General features: G+C 46.1%; 1 protein-coding gene across 8 annotated transcripts in view; it reads right to left on the bottom strand.

Moving 5' to 3' along the window:
• The window catches only part of GTF2I (general transcription factor IIi), a 77,907-nt gene extending 55,222 nt beyond the window's left edge, over positions 1 to 22,685 (bottom strand). For 2 of the 8 annotated variants that reach the window (XM_064467970.1, XM_064467963.1), the window contains exons 1-3: positions 18,756 to 18,880; positions 12,514 to 12,619; positions 11,015 to 11,153 (exon numbers count right to left, since the gene is read on the bottom strand). In XM_064467970.1, the coding sequence (XP_064324040.1) occupies positions 11,015 to 11,153; positions 12,514 to 12,619; positions 18,756 to 18,802 (292 nt within the window). In that variant the 5' untranslated portion in view covers positions 18,803 to 18,880. Of the gene's footprint in view, positions 1 to 11,014; positions 11,154 to 12,513; positions 12,620 to 18,755; positions 18,881 to 21,994; positions 22,060 to 22,553 lie in introns of those variants that run through there. The other 6 variants (XM_064467962.1, XM_064467968.1, XM_064467965.1 and 3 more) reach the window with 5 other exon arrangements.
• Positions 22,686 to 25,504: the final 2,819 nt, after the last annotated feature.

Here is a 25,504-nt window from a genome sequence, read left to right as displayed (position 1 = left end):
CAAAAGTGTACCCACACTTTCTAAAAATAATAAGCAAAACAAAAATGACAACACTGCTTGCTTCCCATTAAAATGAAAAGCAGACAAGAAAATAGACATTTTCCTTCTTAGCTAGAAGAAACCCCTTATCCTTGTTTTTCATTACATAATTTTCATCCATTTTCTCGAGCTCACATTACATATCTGCCTCCCTAATCTCTCCCTTGTTTGCTGGCCAACTTCTGACAAACAAAACCAAGCCTCAAAGACAGCAAGATTTAGAAGAGCTCTGCACAACTGATCAAAACTAGCAGCCCTTCGTCTCCTCCGGGCAGCACTGACAGACACATCTCGGAGGCTACACAACTCTCAGGCTCTGCCGAAGCACTCGTCGCATTTAGTGGAGCACCCAGCAGGATCCAGGCTATGTCTGGGTGGGGAGACCTGGGACATGTGCAACAAGAGCTGGCAGGGAAGAGGGGTGAGGGGACGCGTTTACATGGTAAATGGCTGAGGAAGGGTGAGGAACGGTTGCATTCTACACAGCTGGGAGTGCACTGCAGGATTGTCCTAGTCACTCTGCAGAAGTTACTCCAGATTCAGCGGGACTAAAATGAACCAACTCCTAACAATCCTCCTTTTGCACTGAGAGGCCATATATGGCTGAGTGTCTCTTACTCCTTGCACTATCCAGCTGTTTTGGTTATTCTGAACCTTTCCTCTTACCCGTCCTGACCATCAGCAGACTGGGTTTGACAGTCTGGCCTACTGCTTGGCTAGAAAAGGGATCTCTCAGCTGCCATCATCCTTATAAAATAAGTAGACTATAAAATTAATAGACTGCTTTAAATTTAAAACAAAAAAAGCTTACAAATTTTTTTGTGATGGAACAAAAAATGGAATACTTGGAACAATCAAATTTTAATTCAGCAATTTTCTTCTTATTGCAGGGCAGCAATTAGATAGCTACACCCCGACCGCTGTATGGGCAGACTCTCCAGCTTCCTGCCTTAAAGAGATGCTGTTATGAATTGATGAAGAGAGTTACAGCTCAGCAGTGTTATACAACACCTATTCCGAAGATCCGCTAAAGCATGGCCTGAGCGCAGCAGACTAAATCAGGCCATAAAGAGTGCCTGTCTTCAAAGCACTTGACTCAGAAGTAAGGGGAAAGCTGCCTTTTGGAGGAGGCAGGCTGCATTTCTCCCGCGGAGCGGAGCCCGTCCCGCTGGGTCATGCTGCAGACAAGTGACAAAACCAGCACCGACCACATCTCGGCAAAGACACAAAAATCAAGCTTTAGCAGATAAACAGTTTACTTAATTGAGCTTTCCTCAGAAATGTGACCTGAAGATGAGATGCTACAAGAACAACAGAGAAAAGATGATGAATTCACTATCTGAAGCTGATGGAGCTCAACACTTCTCTAGCAAAAGAGCTGTCAGTCCCATGGTACATAAGGCATCTTACAACAATAGAAGGTTTTTTAATCAGGTGGTTTTAATTCCCCCACGTACAGAAAGCCAAGGAGTGATTCTAAGAGTATGAACATCACCCCTGCACAGACACTCCGAGAAGCAACCTAAAGGCAACAATTATTTGGTGACAACACCCATGTACATACATTTTATCATTTGTGCTTAAGGGAAATTACTCTCTGAAAATAACTATGAGCAAGGAAAGAGGGAAAGGATGTGTGTGTGGCTAAGTGTTTTGCTTTGCTTTACAATGCATCAACCCAGTTCACCTGTGAGCTTTTTAAGGCCATCCAGTTTTACAGTTCAGGAAATTGGACAATAACCTCAAATTAAAGAAAAATCATTTTATGATTATCAAAGGATCACTTAAACCACAAGAAAAGCAAATCACCTGAGGCAGCATTTAGGAGCTAATGAGTTTCAAAAAGATGGGCAATCTACAGTAATTTTCTGTTTGTTTGCGACTCTGAGGGAGCAGAGGGGTGGTCTCCACTGAAATGTGACTGAACTTTCTTAGCAAGTGTTTTAGCTGTTAGATTCCCCTTACCTGGCTAGGCAGAGACAGAACATGAAAAGTTTCTGACAATCATGCCAAGCAACCCAGCTCTAATAAGGCTGTAAAAGAGGCCAGATACCCAAATCTGAAATACACCCAGAAAAACAGCATGGAGCTCGGAGGTAGGCAGGGCACGGATGAAGATCCGAATGGCACTCAACCTGCAAGAGCCTGTTTCTGGAGCCAGAGAGGCAGACGATGAAAGCAAAGGAAGCACCCCTGAGGAAGGGAGGTAGAAAGTGATCTTATAAAACTCTTTACAAGTAACTTGCGTCTAACTATGTAACGGAAGCTTTGAAAATGCATTTCTTCTTCATTTTGAGAACTTGTAAAAGAAGGAAAACTGCCAGTAACATAAAACTTAAGAAAAACAGATTAATTCACCCTTAATACCATGAAAAGGGGCTGCAAAGGAGACCATTAAAAAATGCATGGCTAGCCAGGGCCGGCCACCACCCACTTCCTGTAAAGCCCTTTTCCCAGCCTAGGAAGTTGGGGAAAAAAAAAAAAAAGAAGGAAATGAGAACAGTGGTAGAAGAGAAAGAGTATAGCAGGCCACAAATATCACTAAAAGATAGGAGAATTAAATCCATGTCTTTCACAATGATCTAGGCTATTAATGCAGGGTTCAGCTAATGAACACATATTAATGTGAGAAATATGCAGCATGGGACAGCTCAAAAATTACATTATTAGCATTTCAAAAGATTAGCAGAAGGGGACTGTAAGCTGAGCCATTTACGTGAGCTCAGATGGCAACAGCGATGACAAAAAAAGCAGTTCTCAGTAAGACAGGGCTGATTGCTTTGGATTTTATTGTTATTACATGTAACTGCAACTGTTTGGCGAGTGCTAGGAATGTTATCTTTAAACTAATTCCTAAGCACATGATTTATTAGGAAGAAACTCACCAAGTCTTTAAGGGTAGATGCTTTAACTCGTAGCTACATTTTGCAAATAAAAAACAAAGTGATTGAAACGAAATTAAAAAAAGCTATCGGGGACTCCCAGAATGAACACCAGGCAGTTAATTTATCAGGCAGTTACAACCGCAACAGAAAAACTCCCTCAAAAACTACAGGCGGGGCAGGAAAAAATGCAAAATATGAACTAGTGCTTCCGGTAAGAGCACAGAGGGCAATGTAAATACTTTAGAGACTGGGAAAGGAGAAGCCCCGAGTGCTGGAGGTAGTCACAATGTATGTAGCAAAGGGTCCTAGCTCTCCAGCCGGGACATCTGAAGCTTCGTGCTTTTTGTGAAATAAATGAAGATACCCCATAAGCTTTAGCAATCAGGGCACTCCAGCCATCTTCGTAGCATCCTAGGGAGATGGGGACCCCCAGAACTAAATCACAGTGCTAAGGTTTCACAGTCACACAGAGGCCTGGGCACAAGTGCAGAAGACCCGTCTTACGCAGAGAGCTGCAGAAGAACGGGAAAGGCGATAGCACAAGAAGGCAGCAGTTACCATGCCCACAACTCTCCCGAGCAAAAAGGATTATGAAACTATTCCTCGCCAGCCCCAGGCAGAGCGGCCAGGTTAGCATTACCACATCACTGAAGAGGCCCGACGCAACCTGGCTCGTGTAACATACAATGGGCAAGGGAACACTCACGCCATCCCTTCCACCAGTGGAGATGCAAGGTCTTAACCCCCAAGTGACAGACACGGGGGGAGTAAATACATCACGTTTGCCAGTGTGATTAGTGTGAGCAACAGTGATGGGCTGCAGCCAGCATGGCCAGGCGCAGCCATCCACCGCTTCTGGTCTTACAAGGTGCAGAAGTACACATTAGTCCAAGTCACCTGCTGCAAAAACGCAAGTGAACAACTCAGGAAGGCAGAGAGCCACAGCTGAGTAAATTCCCATTAGAAGTGACAGGGAAGAGCCTGTTCCAGCAGATACTCAAACAGAAAAAGCATTTACCAGAGGTTGCTTTAAAGAGGCCACTCCCAAATAGCTGGAAGGAAATCTGGCATGAAAAAAAAAGAGGTTGAGAGCTACAGACATGTAAAACAGCTCTGGCTTGGCAACAGGAAAGCATCCTGACAGTCACAGCTTTACAAAGCAACTATTCCTACATCCTTTTTTCCTGCTACACATTCTGTAAAGTGTACCCTTTCTGAAGTGCGCTGGAAGACCAAAGCTAAAGCAAGAATCAGATATAGTCCCCTATATTTGCATTTAAAATAGGTAACAGATTAGCAATGGCATGCATGCAACTCCAGGAGTGTTTTGTCAGGACTAATCCTCTCCTTGGCTCTGATTGTTTTTCTTTCATTTACTATTTATGTCTACGATTTAATGGCTCCTTTCTCATCCAAAATATTCTGTAGCTTCAGGAGCAGCAAAAGCCACAGAAGTCTCAGCTGGCCACAGAACCGTTTAGGGCCAAAGAAAATGACTGTAGGAAACCAGTTTCCACACTACCACATCGCCATCAAAAAGAACTGGTTTTTTTCAACTAGCTGCATTAGTGCCAAGGGATTAGCCTCTGAGCAACATAAAAAGATGTCGGCTAGTTACAGAATGGTATTTTCACTATAATACCATAGCACATAACCAGAGACGAAGATGATGAAGATTGTCCTTTTGATATTATAACAAGGACTAATACACACTATCAATAGCAGTTAGACCCGCTAATAACCTGTGTTGTTAGAGTAATACTGAAGAAGTATTAGGCTGCTTCCATCGAGGTCAGAGGATTCAGCCTGTACTGAATTTCAAGTCCAAGACCTTCCACCTTAGAGCCGAAAAGTTAAACACCCCATTTAGATACTGCTTCTGAATTACTACAGGCATGACAAGAACGATATACAGAATATAATCAGAGGTAATCACAATAGTAAGGAAGAAGTCAGTCAACTGTATTAATGCTTTATTTACAGCACTACCAGAGCATCGAAATCAGGTACCATGAAAGGACTACCTCCAGACGGGTAGAACAGTACACGCACCAACTAGTAAGCTGCAGCATCAGGGTCTATCTCAGCAGATTTAATCAAAGATATTTTTAAGCGCAAGTCTAAAATTAACACAGAGCTACTGAATTAATAAAATATTCACACCACTGTAGCTTGGCTTCCACCTATCTTCTAAACGCAGGATCTGCGCACGATGCTCTCAGGCCTGCAATATCACACCCAGTTCTGCACTGCTGATAGTGACAGTAGAGACAACAGACAGACAGGATCGAACACGTGAATAGCTTCACCCCTTAGAAAAATGAAAGAAAGCAGGAAGACATGCCAATCAGAGCTTCAGCGTGTTACAATTTATATTTATACCAATATGCTATACACTTTACTGAGCTCTGGTTAAAAAAATACTGAAGATAGGGATTCCTACACCATGCTTTTTTGATATCGTCACCTACAAAGAGAACGCAGTTTAAGACAAAAATACTGATTTATGAGCTATTTAGATGCCTACAAGTAGATGTCATGGAGACTTTCAGAAGCTTTCCTCTAGATTTTCATGTACCTAAGTTGCTTTGGAGATCTGGCCCTGTTGGTAGCATCGATTTTATTATTGCCAATATTGGAACTAATTGCACCTGTGGTGATGCAATGGAGAATATTAACATTTTTTTAAACCTCAATTGCAAGTGAAGTATTGACTATTTTAATTCATACTTCTAGTTTGAAAAAAACACTTTTAGTCGGGCAACTTGGAGTGCACGTACCTCTTGTCAGTAGGGAACAGCGTTAAGACAGGTTATGACAGGCAAACAAAGGAAGCTGCTGCCTTCAAACAGCTGGACTGTAAGGCTCTAGTGTCCATATGCACTTTTCCATGGGGGACGAGTCCAACAAGTGCCACAAATTCCTCTGAAGGGAAGTCCTGGTGTAGACAGCAGCCACAGAGCTCGTGTTCACTGCTAGCGAGATCTCTTGAACTGAGCAAAGCCATCGCTTCTGATGAAAGCGTATCCGGAGCATTCAGACTGCCTTCCAGCTGCCCAGGATCCCAGCGCTGCGTACGTGATACCACTGAACAGCCCGAAGCTACATTCACTGACAGCCCTTTTGCTGTGCTGCTCGGAACATCTGAGTAGCTCTGTCCTGTGCAGTCATGGTCTAAACATTAACCTTTAATGTAAGAACAAACTAGTTCTGTCACCCAGAGAACAGCAAAAGTAAGATTCCCTGAGAAGAATCCCTAGAAACAGATCAGGAAAGCAAGCAAAGAGGGGAAAGCTGCGTCATGGCAGTTTCCACCTCTGGCATCCAGCACAGACAGCACCCAGCCTAGCAAAACTCTGCCACTGAAAGCAAAGACAGGAGCGAGCTGTACCGCTTTGGCATAGCTGGGAAGACGCTGCCCGGAAAAGAAGGTCTAGGCAGTCAACAGGTTTGCTTTAATCCCACACAGGCATCCTCTAGCCTACGGGGATGAACAGCTAGGGGTGAAGTAGACTGACGCTCCCCAGCGTAGGTGTGATCTACAGACTGACTACTCAGAATCCCATTTGCACATCCTTAAAGACCAAACCACTGCTCTACAGTCGTTTTGCGCATTTGAACCCTTCTTTGCTATTAAGCTAAAAAGCTCATTTTCTACAGAGAAAAGGAGGTGCACAGTGAACAGCTTCCGTGGAAGCCAAAACCTGAAGTGAGGACAGTCACTGCATAGTCATAATTACAGCTATGGAGTAGGAAGCCAGCATCTACCATAGCAAGACCCTAGATATGGTATAACTTCAGCCAGAGATGCTCTCTCTAGACTACAGGAACAAGTTACTACAAGCCCGTAAATGCCAATTTCACCTATTCAGATGGAAATTAGAGCAGGCCAAAATAGTCCAACAGTTGCCAATCCAGTCAGAGACTTGCCAGTTTCAAGTTTGGTTTGTTTTGTTTTTTAAAACAGTAAAGTCTAGCCTTCCAGGTTTCTGGTTTTGTTTCCTTTTTCCACCCCCCTCTAAACTGCTGAAGCACTACATTAGTTACAGAGTCAAAGAGATAAAGGAGCACAATGTCAGAAGAATAATTCCCCAGAAAACCTGATAATTCTATTTGCTCAGAGGCCAGAAGGATTCGATGAGACAGAAGCCTAGCCTCAGATCTTCAGGCAGATCCACAGTAGCCTAGTTTATGGGAAGCATCATTTTACTCGCCTGCAGTTGATGGAGGATATCCAAAAGGGAAGAATAACCCACATACCAAAGATATTGAGGACCAAACCTAAGCAATCTTGCCCATAAGGCCTTTGGAGTATCATGTGCCATTCATTCATCACAAGCAGGCGGAACAGCCGTGACCCTCAAAAACACTCGGATTCTGAGCATTCTTGAAGGTACAAGCAGTTCTTGCAACCTGTAGCTGGATGGACATGGAGGTACAGGTAAGACTGAAAGATGCCAGGCCAAAGCCTCTAGCAGGACCTGAAGCCAAACTCTGGCCCTTACGAGAAGCATTGTTAAGATCAGCATGGATACCTGAGGCCACCAGAAGGAAAACGAAGGGTCCTAAAAATAAAGGACCTATCATCCAAGATGAACCATCCACAGGTGCAAGGCAGCCCCACCTCCGGCAAGTGAGCCCAGAGCCCTGGCACCAAAGAAGGAAAAAGCAGTGTGACTAGGAGAGCTGACAGAAAGTTGCACAACTAGCAGGATTACACTTCTGTGCAACCTACATACCGGTGGTGCAACAGCCAGTACCGGTGGAAATGCTAGCAGAGGCAACCAGGATTCTCGGAGAACAATCAGCTCCTTGGCAGATGGGATGGACCGCACAGTGCTGGGTAAATCTCTTTCAAAGCCCAGAGCAGACATCCGAAAAGGTGCTTCTGAGTCAGGAAGTTCTTCTGAAAGTTCACTTCTGACAGGCAAATACAACCTGGGAATGGCGATGCCTCTTCTGGGTTTTTTTTTTGTTTGTTGGTTTATAAACATCCTCCAGCTCCATTCAAATGGGAACGAATTCCACAGAGCTGATACCAAACCTTGACCAAACCTCAAGGGAAACTGCCAAGATGACAAAGATGAATACATCAAGGGAAGAGCATTCCTGAGACACCCCAGGAATAAATCTCCCATTGAGGAGGGCTGATAACCCACAACTCCACAGCAATCCAGGACGCAAGGAGGCACATCATCTTGCCGAGGCCATCCAAGAGGAACTGAGGACCGCACCAGACACTTCTACAGGGAACAGCCACTAAAACAAAGAGGTACTGGTAGGGCAAGACCTGTATGATCTTGATTGCTTACAGTGCACAAGTATCCATGCTTGTCCGTATTCTGAATGTGAGCAGGCACCTGAAGAATACACTCTTTTTATGTACAATGAAAATTTACACGGACTTAGTGTAACTGACACTGCAGGTTACCTAAGCTACATGTTATGCGTACAAACACACAGTTCTACATTGATTAAAACGTACCATTTCACTGTAACATTGGGCTTACAGTCATATTAATAAAGCACAGTTCCGAATAATATATTATCTGACCCAATTTTAAATAATTAATGCCTGCTGACTGGTTCTTCAACACTCGCTACACAACCCATACTAACATTAAAAAAAAGCATTGCTATAATTTGTTTCTAACGCATTTTCTTAAGGCACACGACATAGGCGCAGGGCTCCTCCTTCCCCTGCAGCTAGGCATTAGGGAACCCATGTGGGTGAAAGTCATGAATGAAAGTCACAAGAAACCAAACGCCAGTGCCGCTTTCACTGAACCGCTGTTATTTTTAGCAGTCCTATACTGCTAGAAAGTGTACATGCTACTTCCTTCATAAACCTCTTATATACAAGCGGAGAGCTAATTCTCAACACTGTCAGCACCACACGTTGCAGAGACCGACATTACAGCTGAATTTTTAACGGTTTAATTCTAACAGCAATGTAAGAATCTCCCAGAAGCCGTTATTAATCATAAAGGAACAAAAAAAGCCCAACTGTAACTTATTAAAAACACACAGAACTGTGGCCTTCCTGGATTTTTTCAAAACATCTACTAAAATTGCAGGTAACACTGCCTATTGCTAGCTTTCATATTTAACTGAAGAAACAAGGTGTGAGGGGAAAGGAGCCGTTGCCTCCACCATTCTAAGTTTTAGATCAAAAGATATTACACTATAAACTTCATCAAGACTTCAAAGTTGTCAAAGGCAGTGATGGAATCACCATCGTCAGGAATATGTAATGCTATTATTCCTAAAAATTAGAGTTTTGAAGTCAAGTTTTCTGGAATCTTTGTCAGTAACAGGAGAAAACTACCTCCAGTATCCGAACTCCCTAGAAAGTACGGGGGATACGCACTTAGTGAAACCATGAAAGCGATGACTGAGGTTAGTTGGCTTTATTCACACAGATCTACACCATGAAGTGCTGCAAGAAGCATAATGAAAACATTGTTTTCAAAGTGGGTATTGTTTAATGTCATTGGCCTGACAGTACAAAAACCCTGCCCAAGAACAAGCATCTTGTAACTGGAATAAAGCAAAGAATGAGGATTATCAGAACTAAAGTAACATTTAACCACGTGGAACCACATCTGATACAGTTAAACACAAGCACGGATGAGAAGGCAGTACTTCCCACAGTACAGAACCAGAAATACAGATCTAGCCAGGGAGATCAAACATCAGATCCCAGTTATCTCAGACTCCCTGCCAATAGGTATGCCCAGTATACAAATTCTCCAGTATATCAGGGCACAGGATACCACCACGTGGCAATAAAGCTAAGTAGCTAGGACCTCAGGGAAGCCCTTCAACAAACAGCAACAAAAAAAAAGAAATCAGGTGAAGAACTGAACTCCCCCCCATTATTCAGCTAAAAGTTTTCATAAATACCAGTATCAGAAGACTTCCCCTGTAAGAAATAAATTGATCCATCTTGCACTTGATTCTTCAGTGAGGTCATAATTCTGCATTTTGGTATCAGTAACCTGTTACAACGCAACATGGTTTGTGGTGACTTTCCTTAGAGTAAATATACTTACACACATAGAAAGTCACCGTCCAAGCAAGGACAGAGACAAAAATCCAGAGCCCCACCACGGACAAATGCCCGTGAGACGAAACCCCCAGGAGAATTTTAGCTAGCAGCACAAGCATGTTTCTGTTACAGACTAAACATAGTTGCTTTCCAAGCAGTATTTAATTAGTCAAGCCAGAACATTTTACAGCTGTTGCTCTGAAACTCCCCCAGACTGATTCTTCTCTCATACTCTGCTTTTGACCTGCATCTTCTCCCCTTCCCTAGGTAGGTAAACATACATTCCGTTATTGATTAAAAGCGTCCATCAACAACACTTTCCTAAATGAGCACATCAATTCTCCCAAGAGTCACTGAATCTTTGAAACCTAACTCCTAAAAATACTGTCCTGTACCTGACAGACCATGTTTTATGAACACAGAAGTCTCACTGGTTTACTATAAAAACAAAACTAAACAGAAAACACACCCTAGATGTACTTAAAGGGGTACAAGAGTAATGCAGATGTAATTTGAATCATTATTGTGTAGACATATTTCTGTCTACTAAATAACAGTCATAAAAACGACACAAAAAATATCTTGCCAACAATGTGCACCTGCTTTAATAACGCATGGAGTGATCTGAAGAACCAGGACCATCTGAGCTGGCAGAAGTAGTCTGCTACCTGTTCAATGTCCCACCCAGCCTTCACAAGTAGAAAAAAAGACTTGATGGAGGGGATGCAAAGGAAAATTAACATGCACTAGGAAACGCAGGATGTGTTGTGAGGGTGGACAGTCTAATACTTCTTATTGTACTAGTCTGTCACATTATCTAAGAGAAAATGAACATTTCCTGACACAGTTGAAATAACACTCCAAACAAGACGACTGTTACTGATCATTTTCATGTTCTTAAAGAGCTGGTTTTGTCATAGCCAATGTAATTATAGCATGTAGCCACGATATACAGAACTTTGCGCCCCAAAGTTATTAGTATTATACAATACATATTGAGCAGCTTGTGAAATACAAGAATAAAAACATTGAAACTTACAGTATTTAACAAAATCCTTCTGAAAATCTTTCCTGGAATTGACAAAGGCTCTTCCTCTCTCAGTTCCAACTACAAACACATCTGTTTCATATACAGCAATACAGGCAACTTCTGCCTTGGACTTGGCAAGTTCTTTACACTATAAAGAAAAAACAGCTTTTATTACCATAGTTAAGAGTACAGTTAATAGAAATTTATGTGGTATCATGTAAAAACAGTTATTACTTCTGCTGCCAGCATCCATCCTTCAGAAGGTACTGCGAGTAACGTAACATCGGCCATTAGCAAAGGATAATTTATACATCAGGAGTGCTTTTCATCAGGAATCTTAAAAGCACTGTGGATGCATTAGCGAAATTAAGACCTTGTCTAGACTCAGAGATTGCACTGTTTTTAATTAAAATGATTTATGACATCAATCCATGCGTAATTATCACTTCCTTATTAGATAATCATATTGAATGCCTTACTCCAACTTTCAACACAGCACTCGCAGCACACTTATCACACAACACGTCCTATTCCGAAGGTGTGGCTGCAAGCGGGAAGGCTGCCTGCCGCCTGCCTTGTCCTGCCTGCTGTGCGCAGGTGAGTTCCTCCTGAGCAGGACTGCACCTCCCCTGCGAACACCTGCGCGCGCTCTGCTGGGAGAAGTTTCTGGCAAAGTAAGGCAGGAAGCCTTCGGCACAAGGAGAGAGCAAAGGTCCTAGGAAAATTAGTGACATCGTCAAAAAGCGATCACAGAAAGTCTGTTTCTCCTAGGAACTCAGATCAGGGTTTGCTGCAGCCTATAAAGACACCAACAACTGCAGCACGAGAGGAAAAAGCGACACGAAGCTTTTACGAACCAAATATACCCTTGTTAGGAAAAAAGGCTTGCAAGCAATTATCTTATAACCATCCCATTCAAAGTTTCATTGTTGAAAAGAATTTATGTTCTTTGTTATCATTTAAGAAAACAATTTTAAAGAACCAAATATTTGGCAGTGCCTCAACTTTAAGGAAACAGGACAGGCATTTCTGCTCACAGCCCTGGCCAACCTTAAACCCCACCACACAATCAAATAACTTCTACAAAGCAGGTGATATGCCAACTTAAAGAAAATAATTTTCTGAACAAGTTTTGTGGAACTGGTGCAGCAGCTGAGGACAAGGCATTAGCCTCGAGGCCACTTATTCACTCTATATTACAGATGACAAAGACTAGAACATACTCTTGCCTTTCAACCACACTCCACCCGAGCCATCAAGAAATACTTCCCATTTGTTTATTTGACAAAATAATTTTTAAAACAACGACACCACAACAAGAAACAAGACGCTGTTAGCACAATTTTCCACAAGCAAAGAGACAGAGTTACAGCTGGTTGGACAGCACACGATCAGGTAAAAATATAACATTAAACCTTTCCTCCTCCCCAACGGGAGGCACTGTATTGGTGTAATCCTGCACTTGCCAAGACAGAGCTATGACACAGCTGCTCAACTTCTCTACTAACCATTGACTCAAGCGCTGACATGAGGAATGTAACCACCATTCTGCTTTCAGAAGAGTCCTCATCATGGATGGACGCTGCTGGTGTGGTAGCTTGGGCCATTTTCCCCCTATAAAATGAAATAAAAAAACCCCTGTTCAGACCCACACAACAGTGCAAGAAAATGAAAACCTCTCTTATGCAAGCAAAGAAAAAAAAATTCAAAAACCCAGAACGCAACCCATCAAACACACACAAGCAAGCAAATGTACAGGTAAATTAACAGGAGGAAGTGCTTACTTTTCTGTTCTTTCATGCATCCTGCTGTTTCATCCAAAGCTGGAGCTAAACATTCAGAAGTTCAAATGTTGTGCCATGACTAAACCACAAACCCTTTGTGCCTATAGATGCACAGTAACTGATTAGCTGAATTTACATCTATTTTTCTTTCTAAGCATATTTGCAACTCCAGCAGTCCAGAAAACATAGCAAAACACACTGGCATTAACATACAGAAAAGAAATGGCAAATTGTAGTTAAGATACAGGTATTAGAACAATCCTTCCGGTAATTATCATGGCCTAGCTCAAAAGCAACCACCACCACCCTGCCCCAGAATAACGGCCTCAGAGACTACAGTATCAGTAACCAGAATGTGACATTTTTATTTGCATAATCCTACAGCTGAAGAATAACTCCAAAGCTAAGTAGTCCCAATTAAGGTGCTAAAATTAAAACCTGATTTTCAGCAGTGACACAAAAGAGATTTAAACCTACTTTCTGTATGTCATTCAGGAGACTTTCAACCTATTTAAGACATAGGTAATAGTCAGGACTTTTTTATGCTTCACCTGGCAGAATTGTCTATACAAGACTGAATATATTGAAAATGAAGTTTCAGCAGCTGCTAAGAGCACATTTTTCCTATTGGAGTGTTGCAACTTGTTATGCTTAAATGTACCTAAAGCAATAACCTGACATGCCTGGAGGAGGAGAGAACTGGTAAAGATTTAGCTGTTACAACTCCATCTGCAAGTCTTGAGAAAAATCACTTCAAAAGCCAAGATAGCTCAGATAAATGAGACATTTTGCAACAGCTCCAACGAGACAGCTTGCTGCTCCTGCAGAACCTGGACACATGATGTGGCTCAAGTTTTCAAAGGTGACGTGTATTAGATGTGCAGACAAGTCAGGGCAGCACAAATAACCACCACGTGTGATAATACATGCTTACATTGGGGGGGAAAAAAACAAATGGGACCGTATTGTTCGATAGGACTTTGAGCACTTCCCCCCCCTCCAGTTTGGAGTGTGAAGCTAGCAACACTGCAAGCTGACAACAGACATCCAGCAGCCTTCTGGCTCTTCAGACACAGGCCAACAAGGTTTAAACAGCTTTAAAACTGTGTTATGGATAAACTGGCAGTGGTATAGCCAGCAGCTGTTTGAGCACGCAGGTAACGAGAGGTTTGAACACCAGCCCCTGCTACATTGAAGAGTAGACAAATAGGTCCTCGCTGGGTCTGGAAAAGGAGCTAAACTTCAAGAGTGAAGATAAAGGAATAACAACTGTTGAATGATGTTGATTGCTTCAGTGACCTAAGAGAGGGGCAGCTGGGGATGGGGAGGCAGAGGCTGATGGGGTTATCTTATCCTCCAGAGGAAGAAGGGCATCTTACTTATTGCTTGTGGAGTTTCAGAGGGAAAAGGGAGATTATGATGTGACATGAATAAATCAATCTTCATTGAGCCATGATTTTTTTTTATACCTAATGGAGTTCTCAAGCTCATCTCTGGAACTCCTTTAGGGTTGGGATGCTGACAGTGATTTTAAACATGATAGCTTTTAGACTTTTTAAAACGATATCTTAACAATCTGATATTAAACATGAAACAGAACATAACTGCATATTTCCCCTTTCTCCCGCGTCTCTACTCACTGTCTGATGCAGCTGTTCTGCATCAGTTCAACAACTCCCAAGCTAGCAGTGGCTCAAGCATACGTACCTACCCCATTCTAGGTGAAAAATCAGGCTGCGTAAAAACAAGAGTAACTGATTTACTATTTTGTAGAGGCATCTTGTTCAGAAAACAGGCCAAGGAAATTCTAGCAATCATTGGAAGGCTGTGGATGCACAAGCACATCCGAGAAGTGCCAGCTCAGGCTGCCTCCCCCATGCAGAATTGTTCCCATCCCTGGAGGGTGGTTTCTGATTCACAAGCGCGCAGTGAATCAAGTCAGAGAGCTTGTCCAGGGAACAGAGAGATGCGCTCTGCTGGACCAGGTCCCAGACTGACCCGCTGCACAGCCCCACAAACAGCCATCCTGGCTCAACAGAGATGACAGCACATCCTAAGCTACCTTGCTGCTGCACGTGAGGCCACAGCCTCAGTATCCCAGAATTGCATTTGGGAGTTGGATTAGGTTATCATTGGACTAGTCTTCTAATAACATTTGGAAGAATCTTTCCAGAGTATATAGTCATAGCGCCTTGTACTTTTAGGGTACCCGTTCTTTAACCAGTCTGTGTGGTGCTGGATCAGTGTTTAATGTAGATTCAAGAGACATCCTGTTGCAGCATGGCAGCACAAGAATATTTTTCCTACCCACCTGACACCAAATCACACGTGAAAGACTCCACAGGCGCACACCCCCACACCCGCACCCCCCATCTCTCCAGTTTCTCCCTTTCAAACACATTTTCTCCGCTACCCTTACCTATACCACTGGGGCAGTGTTTATTATTAGAAAGAGTAGGCTATGCTTCAGTACATCTAATGAACCTGGCTGCCTTTCCAAGATCCAGCCCTTAGAAAGCGTGTGACAAACACCATTGCTCAACATAAATCCTTAGTGCAAAGCCTTGAAAAAAGTGTAACACCCCCATTCCCAACATTCTGCACAAAATGGCCAATTTAAAAACCATCCTTTGAACAATTATAAGCTGGCTGCCAGAGTAGCACTTATGATATATCTACTAATCTTCATCGCGTACTGCTAAAAAAGAACTTCCAGATCAGTTATTATTAGTTATAATCACCTATAAATCCTTCAGTTTAACTGTGCCAAGACGAACCTTTGCCCAAGTAAAGGTTTGTAACAATGACCAAAGCCTTGCAATATATACTCGTAGAGTACCAAGGATGTAGCATTTAGCCATTCCTGCCTGGGGTTTAACCCCAGCCGGCAACTCAGCCCCACACAGCCCCTCGCCCACTCCCTGCTGCGGTGGCACGGGGAGAGAATCGGAAGGGTAAAAGGCAGAAAACTCGTGGGTTGAGATAAAGACAGTTTAATAGGTAAAGCAAACACTGTGGACACAAGCAAAGCAAAACCAGGAATTCATGCACTCCTTCCCACGGGCAGGAGGTGCTCAGCCATCCCCAGGAGAAAAGGGCTCCATCACGCGTAACGGTGACTTGGGAAGACAAACGCCACCACTCCGAACATCCCCCCTTCCTCCTCCTTCCCCCACCTCTATGTGCTGAGCATGACACCATATGGTGTGGGACATCCCTGGGGTCAGCTGGGGTCACTGTCCCAGCCACATCCCCTCCCAACCCCTTGTGCCCCCCCAGCCCACTTGCTGGTGGGGTGGGGTGAAAGGCAGAGAAGGCCTTGACTCTGTGTAAGCCCTGCCCGCAGTAACTAACACACCCCTGCATTATCAACACTGTTTCCAGCACAAATCCAAAACAGAGCCTCATACAAGCTACTGTGAAGAAAGTTAACTCTATCCCAGCTGAAACCAGAACACTGCCTGATGAGAAGTTCACTACCAGGGCTAAAAGCCTCTGGGTTTTCCTTTACAAGGACAAGAATAATCTTGATCAGCAATACCAACATGTTTTTATTCTTTACCAGATGTAATACAAGAGGGTATTCCCAAAATGATACATCTATCCATTTTCTGATACTTTCCAGGAAAGCAGCTGTGGATGCCAAAGCATGCTCTTCTCTACTAACCCCTCACCAGGCATTACAGACAACAGGACAAATCCCGCTGCACTGATGGGGAAGAACGTAACTCCAGAGAACCCCAAAATACAGCTGGATGTGAGTTTGTGGGAGCTCATCCTTATACACCACTGAAGATTTGCTGTTCCCTAGGGTAAAGAGTCCAGCTCCCGCTAGATCTCCATGGGCTACTTTTGATATTTGGGGATAAAAAGTTATTCTAGCAGAGTACAAAAAGCACACTGTTGTGATTTAACCCCAGCTGGGAACTCAGCTGCTCGCTCACCCACATCCCCCCAGTGGGATGGGGGAGAGAATCAGAAGAGTAAAAGTGAGAAAACTCATGGGTTGAGATAAGTGACACTTTAATAAATGAAATATAATAATAATAATAAATTGTAATGAGAAAGAAAGCAAAAAGAGAGAGGAACAAAACCCAGGAAAAATAAGTGATACAGCCACTCACCAACCGCCAACCGATAGCCAGCCAGCCCCTGAGCAGTGATCACTGCTCCCGACCCGCCCCCCCAGTTCACACGCTGGGCATGGTGCCATATGGTGTGGAACATCCCTTTGGGCAGTTGGGGTCAGCTGTCCCGGCTGTGCCCCCTCCCAGCCTCCTGTGCACCTCCTCGCTGGCAGAGCATGGGAAGCTGCAAAGTCCTTGACTTAGTATAAACACTGCTTAGCAACAACTAAAACATCAGTGTGTTATCAACATTATTCTCATGCTAAATCCAAAACACAGCACCATACCAGCTATGAGGAAGAAAATTAACTCTCTCCCAGACAAAACCAGGACACATACATTTCGTTACAAAGCTGGAACAAGAAGGAACATAAAATATACTATTAAAAAAAAATCTAACGAAGCTAGACTGCTTCTTGGCTGTTGCAGCTTTCACCCCTTGGCTTCTTAGCCTTCTGGGCCAAGACACAATTTCAGCATATTTAACTCTGCCCAAATACTGGCCTTCTGACAAAGGGCAGAACTTGGTTCTTTCCAAACTGTACAGATTAATACTCGCGAGCTGTTAAGTGCAAATGAATCTTTTTAAACAGATCTTGGCTAAAAATCTGTGTTATTTTTCCTACAATTTGGTTCAGTGATCCCATGTTTCAGAGGTTCTCAGCTAACTTAGCACAGAAACTCTGTTGGGATGCAAACCTACCACCACCGTTTTTTCCTGATTTTCTATAACACACCCACCCTAGCCCCAGTGCACACAGGTTTAGTAGATTCTCACCTTCACCCTCCAGCATCTGTTCACAGCTGACCTACGCAATCCTGTTAGGATGATCTGTTTTCCTTGTTATGACATATCATTGATCATCTTAAAACAATACTCTATAAGCAGCAATTTTCAGCTCCTTCCAACCACTAGACTGCACACGCGTAGCAGAAACACAACAGGCTTAACAGCAAGGGCGCTCAGACTGTGACACCCCCTCCTTCAGATGCAGGCTACTATTTTTTGACAGGAAATATCTTCACCAGCCATAGCCCTAGAGAAATAGAAGCAAAGGATCTGGGAGTTCACTCACAAAAACACTGCCAGTTCTTCATCATCTGCATCTGGCGTATGTGGGTCAGGAAATAATTCAGATGAGCAATGTCCATGTTACCTCCGTGGAGGACCAGCCTATTCTGAAACACAAACGCTGCTGAACCACACCATGCAAAAGCAGCTCCAGATGTTCAGAGCCAGCTCAATCCAAAGCAGAGGCAGAGGCAGGTCTGGCAGAGCTTAACTCTGCTTACAGCCTACACCGAAAGCAAGAGGGTGAAGCTTCCCAACACCACGAACCGGAAGGAGAGACAATATGGAGATACCAGAGGGCATTTAGTCACCTCAAACCCACCTGGGTTTCTCTTCTGGCTTACTGTCAGCTCTTCCAGACAGAAGTTGGGTCCCTCGGAGGTACAAACCTGCCACATCAGCTAGACAGCAGTGTCTCGTACATACGCACGGTCAGCTCTTCGCTAAGGCTGAATGCAGGCTATTAACCCCCCCTAAAAAATGAATAAAAATAACTCAAGGCCAGCGAGTAGCCCTCAAGACTTAATGTACCAGGAAGGCTCTGCACCTCTCCCCTCCACACGTACTCCCTCAAGTATCTCGGTTGCCTTTTTTCCCAGCCTCTTATCTGGAGCAGCAGAGTGGCTGATTCAGGAAACACGCACATCATGGTTAAAGTCAACCTTCTTGCTCCTTTGCTCACTAAAAATCAAGCGTGTTTATCTCCCCAACCTGAAGCTGTATCGCCTTCTAGTCCGAGACACCGGGAACAGAGGCACGGCACTCACCAGCTACGCCCGAGGAGCAGGTTCCGTGGTAAGCACGCTCTGGCCATTCACACCCGACACCGTTACCAGCACAGCAACAGTGACCCATTACACAGCAGCTGGGACATTTGCTGTCGCCATTTCGATCCGACTCCCACCACAGGGATTTAACTCGCGGCAGAATCAACAAGACGCCGCGCCAAGTGTTTTACATTAGGGCTTACCCCAACGAAACACACCAGCAACGCTGCTCACAGCACCACGTCCCACTCCAATTAATGAAACGATTCGCAGAATCACGTCACTCAGAAATATGATCTCACTGTAAACCAACACACTGCCCCAAATCCCTACTGTAGTTAAGCTTTCTTTTTCTTTCCTCCAAGGGCAGCCGAGCAGAAGGTCAGCAACCAAAGGCAGCCGGGAAAGAGAACAAGGGCCCCTAACAAACAAAGCTCTGAGGGGAAACACCTGGTGCTCAGCACACCCGATAGCACCGAGACAGCACACAGCCCCACAAAACCAGCAGCACTTCGCTGGGGGTGGCGGGGGCATGGTTCATTACGCAGCTGCAATACCCCCCACTAAAACCAGTAATAATTAATTGCCATTTTTCTAGGAACTTTTATGATACTCAGCAACATGTGATGACTTTTTAGCCAGCCTGGGTGGCAACTACCTCTGCTACTCTTAAGAAGCGTTAAAAAGTAAAACCTGATTCCAGCAACTGTTACTTGAAAAGCACCTCTGATTCCTCTCATTCGTAAGTCTGCATGTGTTTGCAAAGAGATACTTAAATCTGATCTGCACTATTTCTAAAGATCCCAACATAGACCAACATATAATTATGACATGTTAGATAAAATGAAAATGCAGTATCTAACCACATACCGGCAATTATATAGAATATAAATATAATTTCAGAATATATTACATAGAAGCGCACATATTACCTGGTTCGGAGTAGTTCAGAAACTGCTACCATAAAACTCCATTTCTGTATTAAAGCCAGACTCGGGAGACAATTCACTTAGTTTTTAAGTACTACACTGTCCTGCTGCAGCACCTCGGCATTTGTGAATTACAGTGAAATCGTGTAAACAAAATGAGACATTAATCACAGCAGTCCTGACCATGTGATAATTATATTTACTTAGTCAACATGACAATCATGTCAAATAAAATTACTTTAGTTCTGTGTGTCCATCAACACTTACACACAATATTTGAGAAGTTAATTAGTCTAAACTCTATTGGTATTTACTTAATTGTAACAAAATTGGTGCTGGTACTTTTCCCAGAGCAAGATATTGTCCTCACTAGCGAGAACTAGTGTTTTGGATCTGCCCTTGTTTCAGCTGGGACGGAGTTAATTTTCCTCCTAGTAGCTGGTATGGTGCTGTGTTTTGGATTTAGCATGAGAATAATGTTGATAGCAACAATTAAAACACCAGTATGTTAAGTAGTGCTTACACTATGTCAAGGACTTCTCAGCGTCCCATGCTCTACCGACAGGGAAGGCTGGAGATGCACAAGTGGCTGGGAGGGGGCACAGCCGGGACAGCTGACCCCAACTGGCCGAAGCGATGTTCCACACCATATGGCATCATGCCCAGTGTGTGAACTGGGGGGGGCTGGCCGGAGGGCTGCCTTCTGGGACCAACTGGGCATCAGTCAGTGGGCGGTGAGAAATTATATCGTGCATCACCTGCTTTGTTTATTCTTTTATTACTATTTAATGTCAATTATTAAAATTGTCATTTATCTCAACCCATGAGTTTTCTCACTTTTACTCTTCCAGTTCTCTCCCCCGTCACACTGGGGCAGGGAGCGAGCAAGCGGCTGCATGGGGTCGGTCACCAGGCTGGGGTTAAACCACGACAGGATTTGTATGTCATACTGCAATGGTCACAGGAAACAAAAGGCTCAAATCGATTCAAGGGCAAACAAAATCCCTTTAATTCCCTCCGGAGTTCCCACAAAAAGCTAAACTGACGCTAAACACCCAGTAGCGTTTTAACGCCTTGAAAAAGATCATCCAATTCGTATCTAGCCAGCATCCGAAGGGCACAGCTTCGCAGAGTAGCTTCATGCAGTGAAGCACCCCGTCCCCGTGCCGGCATGCTGCTGCTCACCGCCGGGTGCATCTGGGCACTCCGCGAAACTAATCGCCCCGTCGCTCTTCGGCAGTAATCAGTTCCCTCTATTTGGTCACTTAATTCCCTCTGCATCTCTCTCCCTTGTTCCTATTATTGCATTTAACAAAATGAACCAGAACACCGATTTCCATGAAATCAATTACACATGTTCTTCCTTGAATTAAAGTATTTATGTCAATCCTATTAGAAGCCTCTCTCTCCAGCCAGGATCCGAGACCAGAAATAGAAGTCAATTCCTTCCATAAGGAAGAGTTTGGGAATGGGTCAGTAACTTTGTCAGAAAAAAAAAAAAAAAAAATCACAAAATTCAGAGTCTTTCCACAGAACTCAAGTTTCAACCAAACTTCTATGAAAAGGTTCTCATATCCTGCTAGGTAAGACAGAGGGCTGCCAGTAGCCTCTTACGAGGCCGCAGAGGGCAAACTTTTATGCCATCTAATTTACCCAAGAGATTTACAAGCCTTTCTTTTTGTTCTTTTTCCAAAATGCTTTACAGGGCTTTGTTATTTTAATTGCAGAGTTAAAGTTAGACAAGCTGAAACAAATATTGGGTGTATTAAAAAAAAAAGTCTAAAAGTTGCTCCTTATTGTGAGCCATGAGCACTGACAGCAACTCAGCCACGCGACCAGCTTACGTGGGGGCCGTTACTCAAACGGTCACGACGGGGATGCTTCTCTCGAGCAACTTGGGCACCAAACCTCTGGCAAAAGCAGCCTGCCGACACAGAACTGGGACCGCAACAGGTGATGCCCAAAACATCGTGATGATGAAAAACACCGTCCTGAATCCGACAGAGGCGGGTAACGCTACGCCCCCGGCCCGCCCCCCGCAACCCCCCGCGCTGCGGCGCGCGAGCCCACCTCGGCCGAGCCCCCCCTCGAGCCGCCGCCGGGCTCGTCCCCGGGCAACCTGCTCCCCCCGCGGCTGCCCGGAGCGCGGATTTCCCACCGCAGGGTGACACGGAGGCGCCAGACCGAGGTCACAGCTAGGGTGCTTGGCACAGGGAGCGGAAGGAGAACCTAAACGCCTCTAGGCTTTAAGGGAAAATACAGCAATACAGATCATTCTGCTGACTGTATGTAAGTGCACGTCCTCCTCACCTGGGCTGCGCACGTCCCCGCCGGTGCCCGGGCGCTGCCCGCACGGTGCGTGGGCTCCCGGGGGCGCCGAGCCCCCCCCCGACCCAGGGCCGCGCAGACCCCGCTCACGCCCTCGCCCTCCCGGGGGTGCCTGGCCCCGCCCCCTCTCCTTTGCACACCACGCCCCTCCCCGCCCGCGCCCAATCGCCGCCGCCACCCGCAGCCCTCCGGCACGTGCGCACCGCCCCACCAGCCAATGGGAGGCGGCGGCAGGGTGGCGGCGGCGCCCCCTCCTCCCCGCGGCCGGGGTCCCGCGGGAAGGGGCGGTGAAGGGCGCGGAGCCCCGCCCACCCTCGTAATCAGGGGGCGCTCCCCCCACCCCCCCAAGCGGCGCCGGGACCCCCCGGGGCGCGGCCCCCGCCGGCCCCGCTCCCAGGACACACACACCGCCCCCCCCCGCGCTCCAGGCCGCCGGAGGGCTCGGGCTCTCCTCAGGGCGCCGCGGGATAGCGGTCCCGGCCCCGCCCCACCCCGCAGCGGCGAGGCCCGCTCCCGCCCGCCCGCCCGCCCGCTCACTCACCCGCCGCCGGGCGCGGACAGCCCGCTCCCGCTGGCCGGAGGCGAGGAGGCGCCGCGGGGTAAGGCAGGCCGGGCGCGGCGCAGCCCCGCTGGCGGGGTGCGGTTTCCCCGCGGCCCCTCAGCGGCGGGCGGGGCGATGGGCCCAGCCACCAGACGGCCCCGTCTTTGCCCCCTGACGGTGCGGGGCTGAGCCCAGCGCCGCTCCGGGGAGCGGAGCCGAGCCGAGCCGAGCCGAGCGGCGCGGGGAGGGTTTTTGTTCGCGGAGGCCCGGCCGCGCAGGCGCGGGCTGGCGGGGGCCGCCGGGAGCCGCAGTCCGCCGGCGGCCGGGCGGGGCGAGGGGAGGGGGCGGGTGGCGGCTCCCGCCGTGCCCCGCGCCGGGAGGGGCGGCCGGGGCCGGGACCGGGCCCGAGCGGCGGAGCCGGGGCGCGGGGTGGGGGGGGGTGTCTTCCCTCTGCCCCGCTGCCTCGGGCGCCCCTGACCCGGGAGGGCGCTGCCGCCAGGCCGCTCCCCCCCGCCGCCGCCCGCCCTGCGGCCTGGCCCGGCGGAGCGAGGGGAGCTCCCGGCTCCGAGAGCGCCCCCCGCCGCTGCCGCCCCGCGGTGCCGCCCGGCCGGCCCCGGCAACGGCCTTGGCTCGGCGGTCCCGGCGCCCCCGCTCCCGCTCTGCAAAACAACCAGCCGGGTTTAACAGCCGGAGATGCTCCCGGGTTCCCCAGAACCGGTACCGGCGGCAGCAGCCTCCTGCAAGAAAGAGCCTGCTTTTGGGTTAATGAAGAACGTCACGGCAAAGTAATTCCCCTGTTGCTGCAAGTCGGGTTATTACTTTTCCCTACAGGCACCCAGTGTAGTGGATACCATCTATGAGATCCCTTTGCCTGGGCGTAACCAAGCAAATGCTTTAGTCGACATCACTGGTGTTTTCCTCTGAATTTTGGTTCAATGGAGTAAATGGGGTTAAAAAAAAGAAAAAAAATCCATTCAAAGGGAAAAGTCACATATCAAAATTTGTTCCAAATCAAAAAGCTGAGTACCGTTAAAAATAGCTAGTTTTTAAATCAAACTACTGTTTTTATGAATATCAATATTTTGTTTATAGTGCATGTGGGACTATTGCACAGAATCACAGAATCCCAGGTTGGGAGGGACCTCAGGGATCACCTAGTCCAACCTTTCTGGGAAGGGCACAGCCTAGACAAGACGGCCCAGCAGCCTGTCCAGGCGACTCTTACAGGTGTCCCAGCATGGCCGAGCCAACCCCTGTCCTGGGGAGATTATTCCAATGGTGACTGTCCTCACTGTGAAAAATGTCCCTCTTGTGTCCCATCGGAATCTCCCCAAGAGCAACTTGTGTCCATCCCCCCTTGTCCTCTCCATGGGACTCTGTGTAAAAAGGGAGTCTCCGTCTTCTTTGTAGCTGCCCCTTAAGTACTGGTACGTGGGGATGAGATCCCCTCTGAGCCTCCTTTTCTCAAGGCTGACTATTACGATGTATATAAAACTCTTAATGGTATTTTCGAAATGTTAATTGAGTGTTGAGAGTTGGTCAAGAGGAAACACCAAACACCACAGCTGCAAGTAAATCTTATTTGTAAAGGAAACGGAAGTGTATGTTGTTGAAAGCATTCAGCTTCCTCCTAGGTGCAATAAATAGAGATAAATCAAACGAGGGAATGAAGCTGAGAAGCTGTCTGCTGGGAGAGGGCCCCCCAGGAGGCACTTTGGCTGTTCCTGTACCGTTGCTGTTGATGCTATAGACTGTGCAAAACAAACGCCCATCTGCAGACGCTGACCAGCGTCCCCTGAGCAACCGGTCTGAGTGATTCAAGATGTTGCGGCTCTCAGTGGTTCCTAGCCAGTGTTCAGCGGGACGTAACTGTTCTCATGATGTACGTTGTTGGAAAGGAGACCTAAGCGTTCTGCAGCAGCCTAGCGAAAACAACAACAACAAAAAGCCCACCAAAACACTCCAAAGAACCCAAAAGACAAAAAAAAAAAGCCATCTCCAGCTTTGACGACCACCTTAACCTAAACCAGAAGATTTCACCCTGCAGTATTTGAGTGGTTCCTCTGCAGATCCTGTGCAGGGAAAGGCAAAACCTCTGGTGAAGGACTTCACCACAAGGGACACCCAATCTTTCTGAGCAGCCACAATTGTTTTCTATTTCCCTTTGCCATTTAGATGGCATTTTTAGTGGAAGGCATCACTCCACGATAACTGCATGCTGTCGTCTTCCAGCTGCACCTTACTGTACAGCCAGCCCATACTGACCATTCCATACAGGTGTAGATGTCCTAAGTACACCCTGTCCAGAAGTTACTCAAGCAAATCCTCCTGGAAGAGAGGAGGAGTTTTTCCTGCCTAAGAAATGGAAGTAATTGCCAGGACATCATTCAGGGGCTGCATCTGGACCCTTGTCCTGCAGGTATGGACTGCTCCAGGTCACAGAGAAGATGCCTTATGGTTACACAGCATCATGTCACTATTTATTTTGAGAGCTGTACATGGCAGCTGCTTCCCACTGGTAAGACCATCGTTACCATGCCTCATTTGCTACCATGTGGGTCCTTGGAAGAGTGGAAATCTGGTATTCATCCACTATAAGATTCTTCCCACTCTTCTGTGTCCCTCTCTACCATCTGATCCAGCCACATGAGCTATGGAGCTGAACAAAGTTTAGGAGTTAACTGAAGGCAGAGAGTTAACTTAAGTCATGCTTTATGTGGAATAATGTTTACCCATTGTGGTTACAAGATGACTAACTGAAAAATTAGTTCCTTAAGGCTTCTAAATCCATCAGAGACATTCACTGGGTGTTGTAAATCAATGCTCAGACTAGAAATGACTTGTATGTTTTTAGTAGCTAGAGTAATTAACAACTGTAACATATTACCAGGGACCGCAAGAATTTCTCCATCAGTTCAGGGCCTGGAAGTTCAAGCGGCTTCCTTCTAGAA

Source organism: Phalacrocorax carbo, chromosome 17 (assembly GCF_963921805.1).
Source record: "Phalacrocorax carbo chromosome 17, bPhaCar2.1, whole genome shotgun sequence".
NCBI lineage: Eukaryota > Metazoa > Chordata > Aves > Suliformes > Phalacrocoracidae > Phalacrocorax > Phalacrocorax carbo.
Note: the sequence above shows the minus strand (reverse complement) of the source record. Positions and strands in the feature narration are given on the sequence as shown.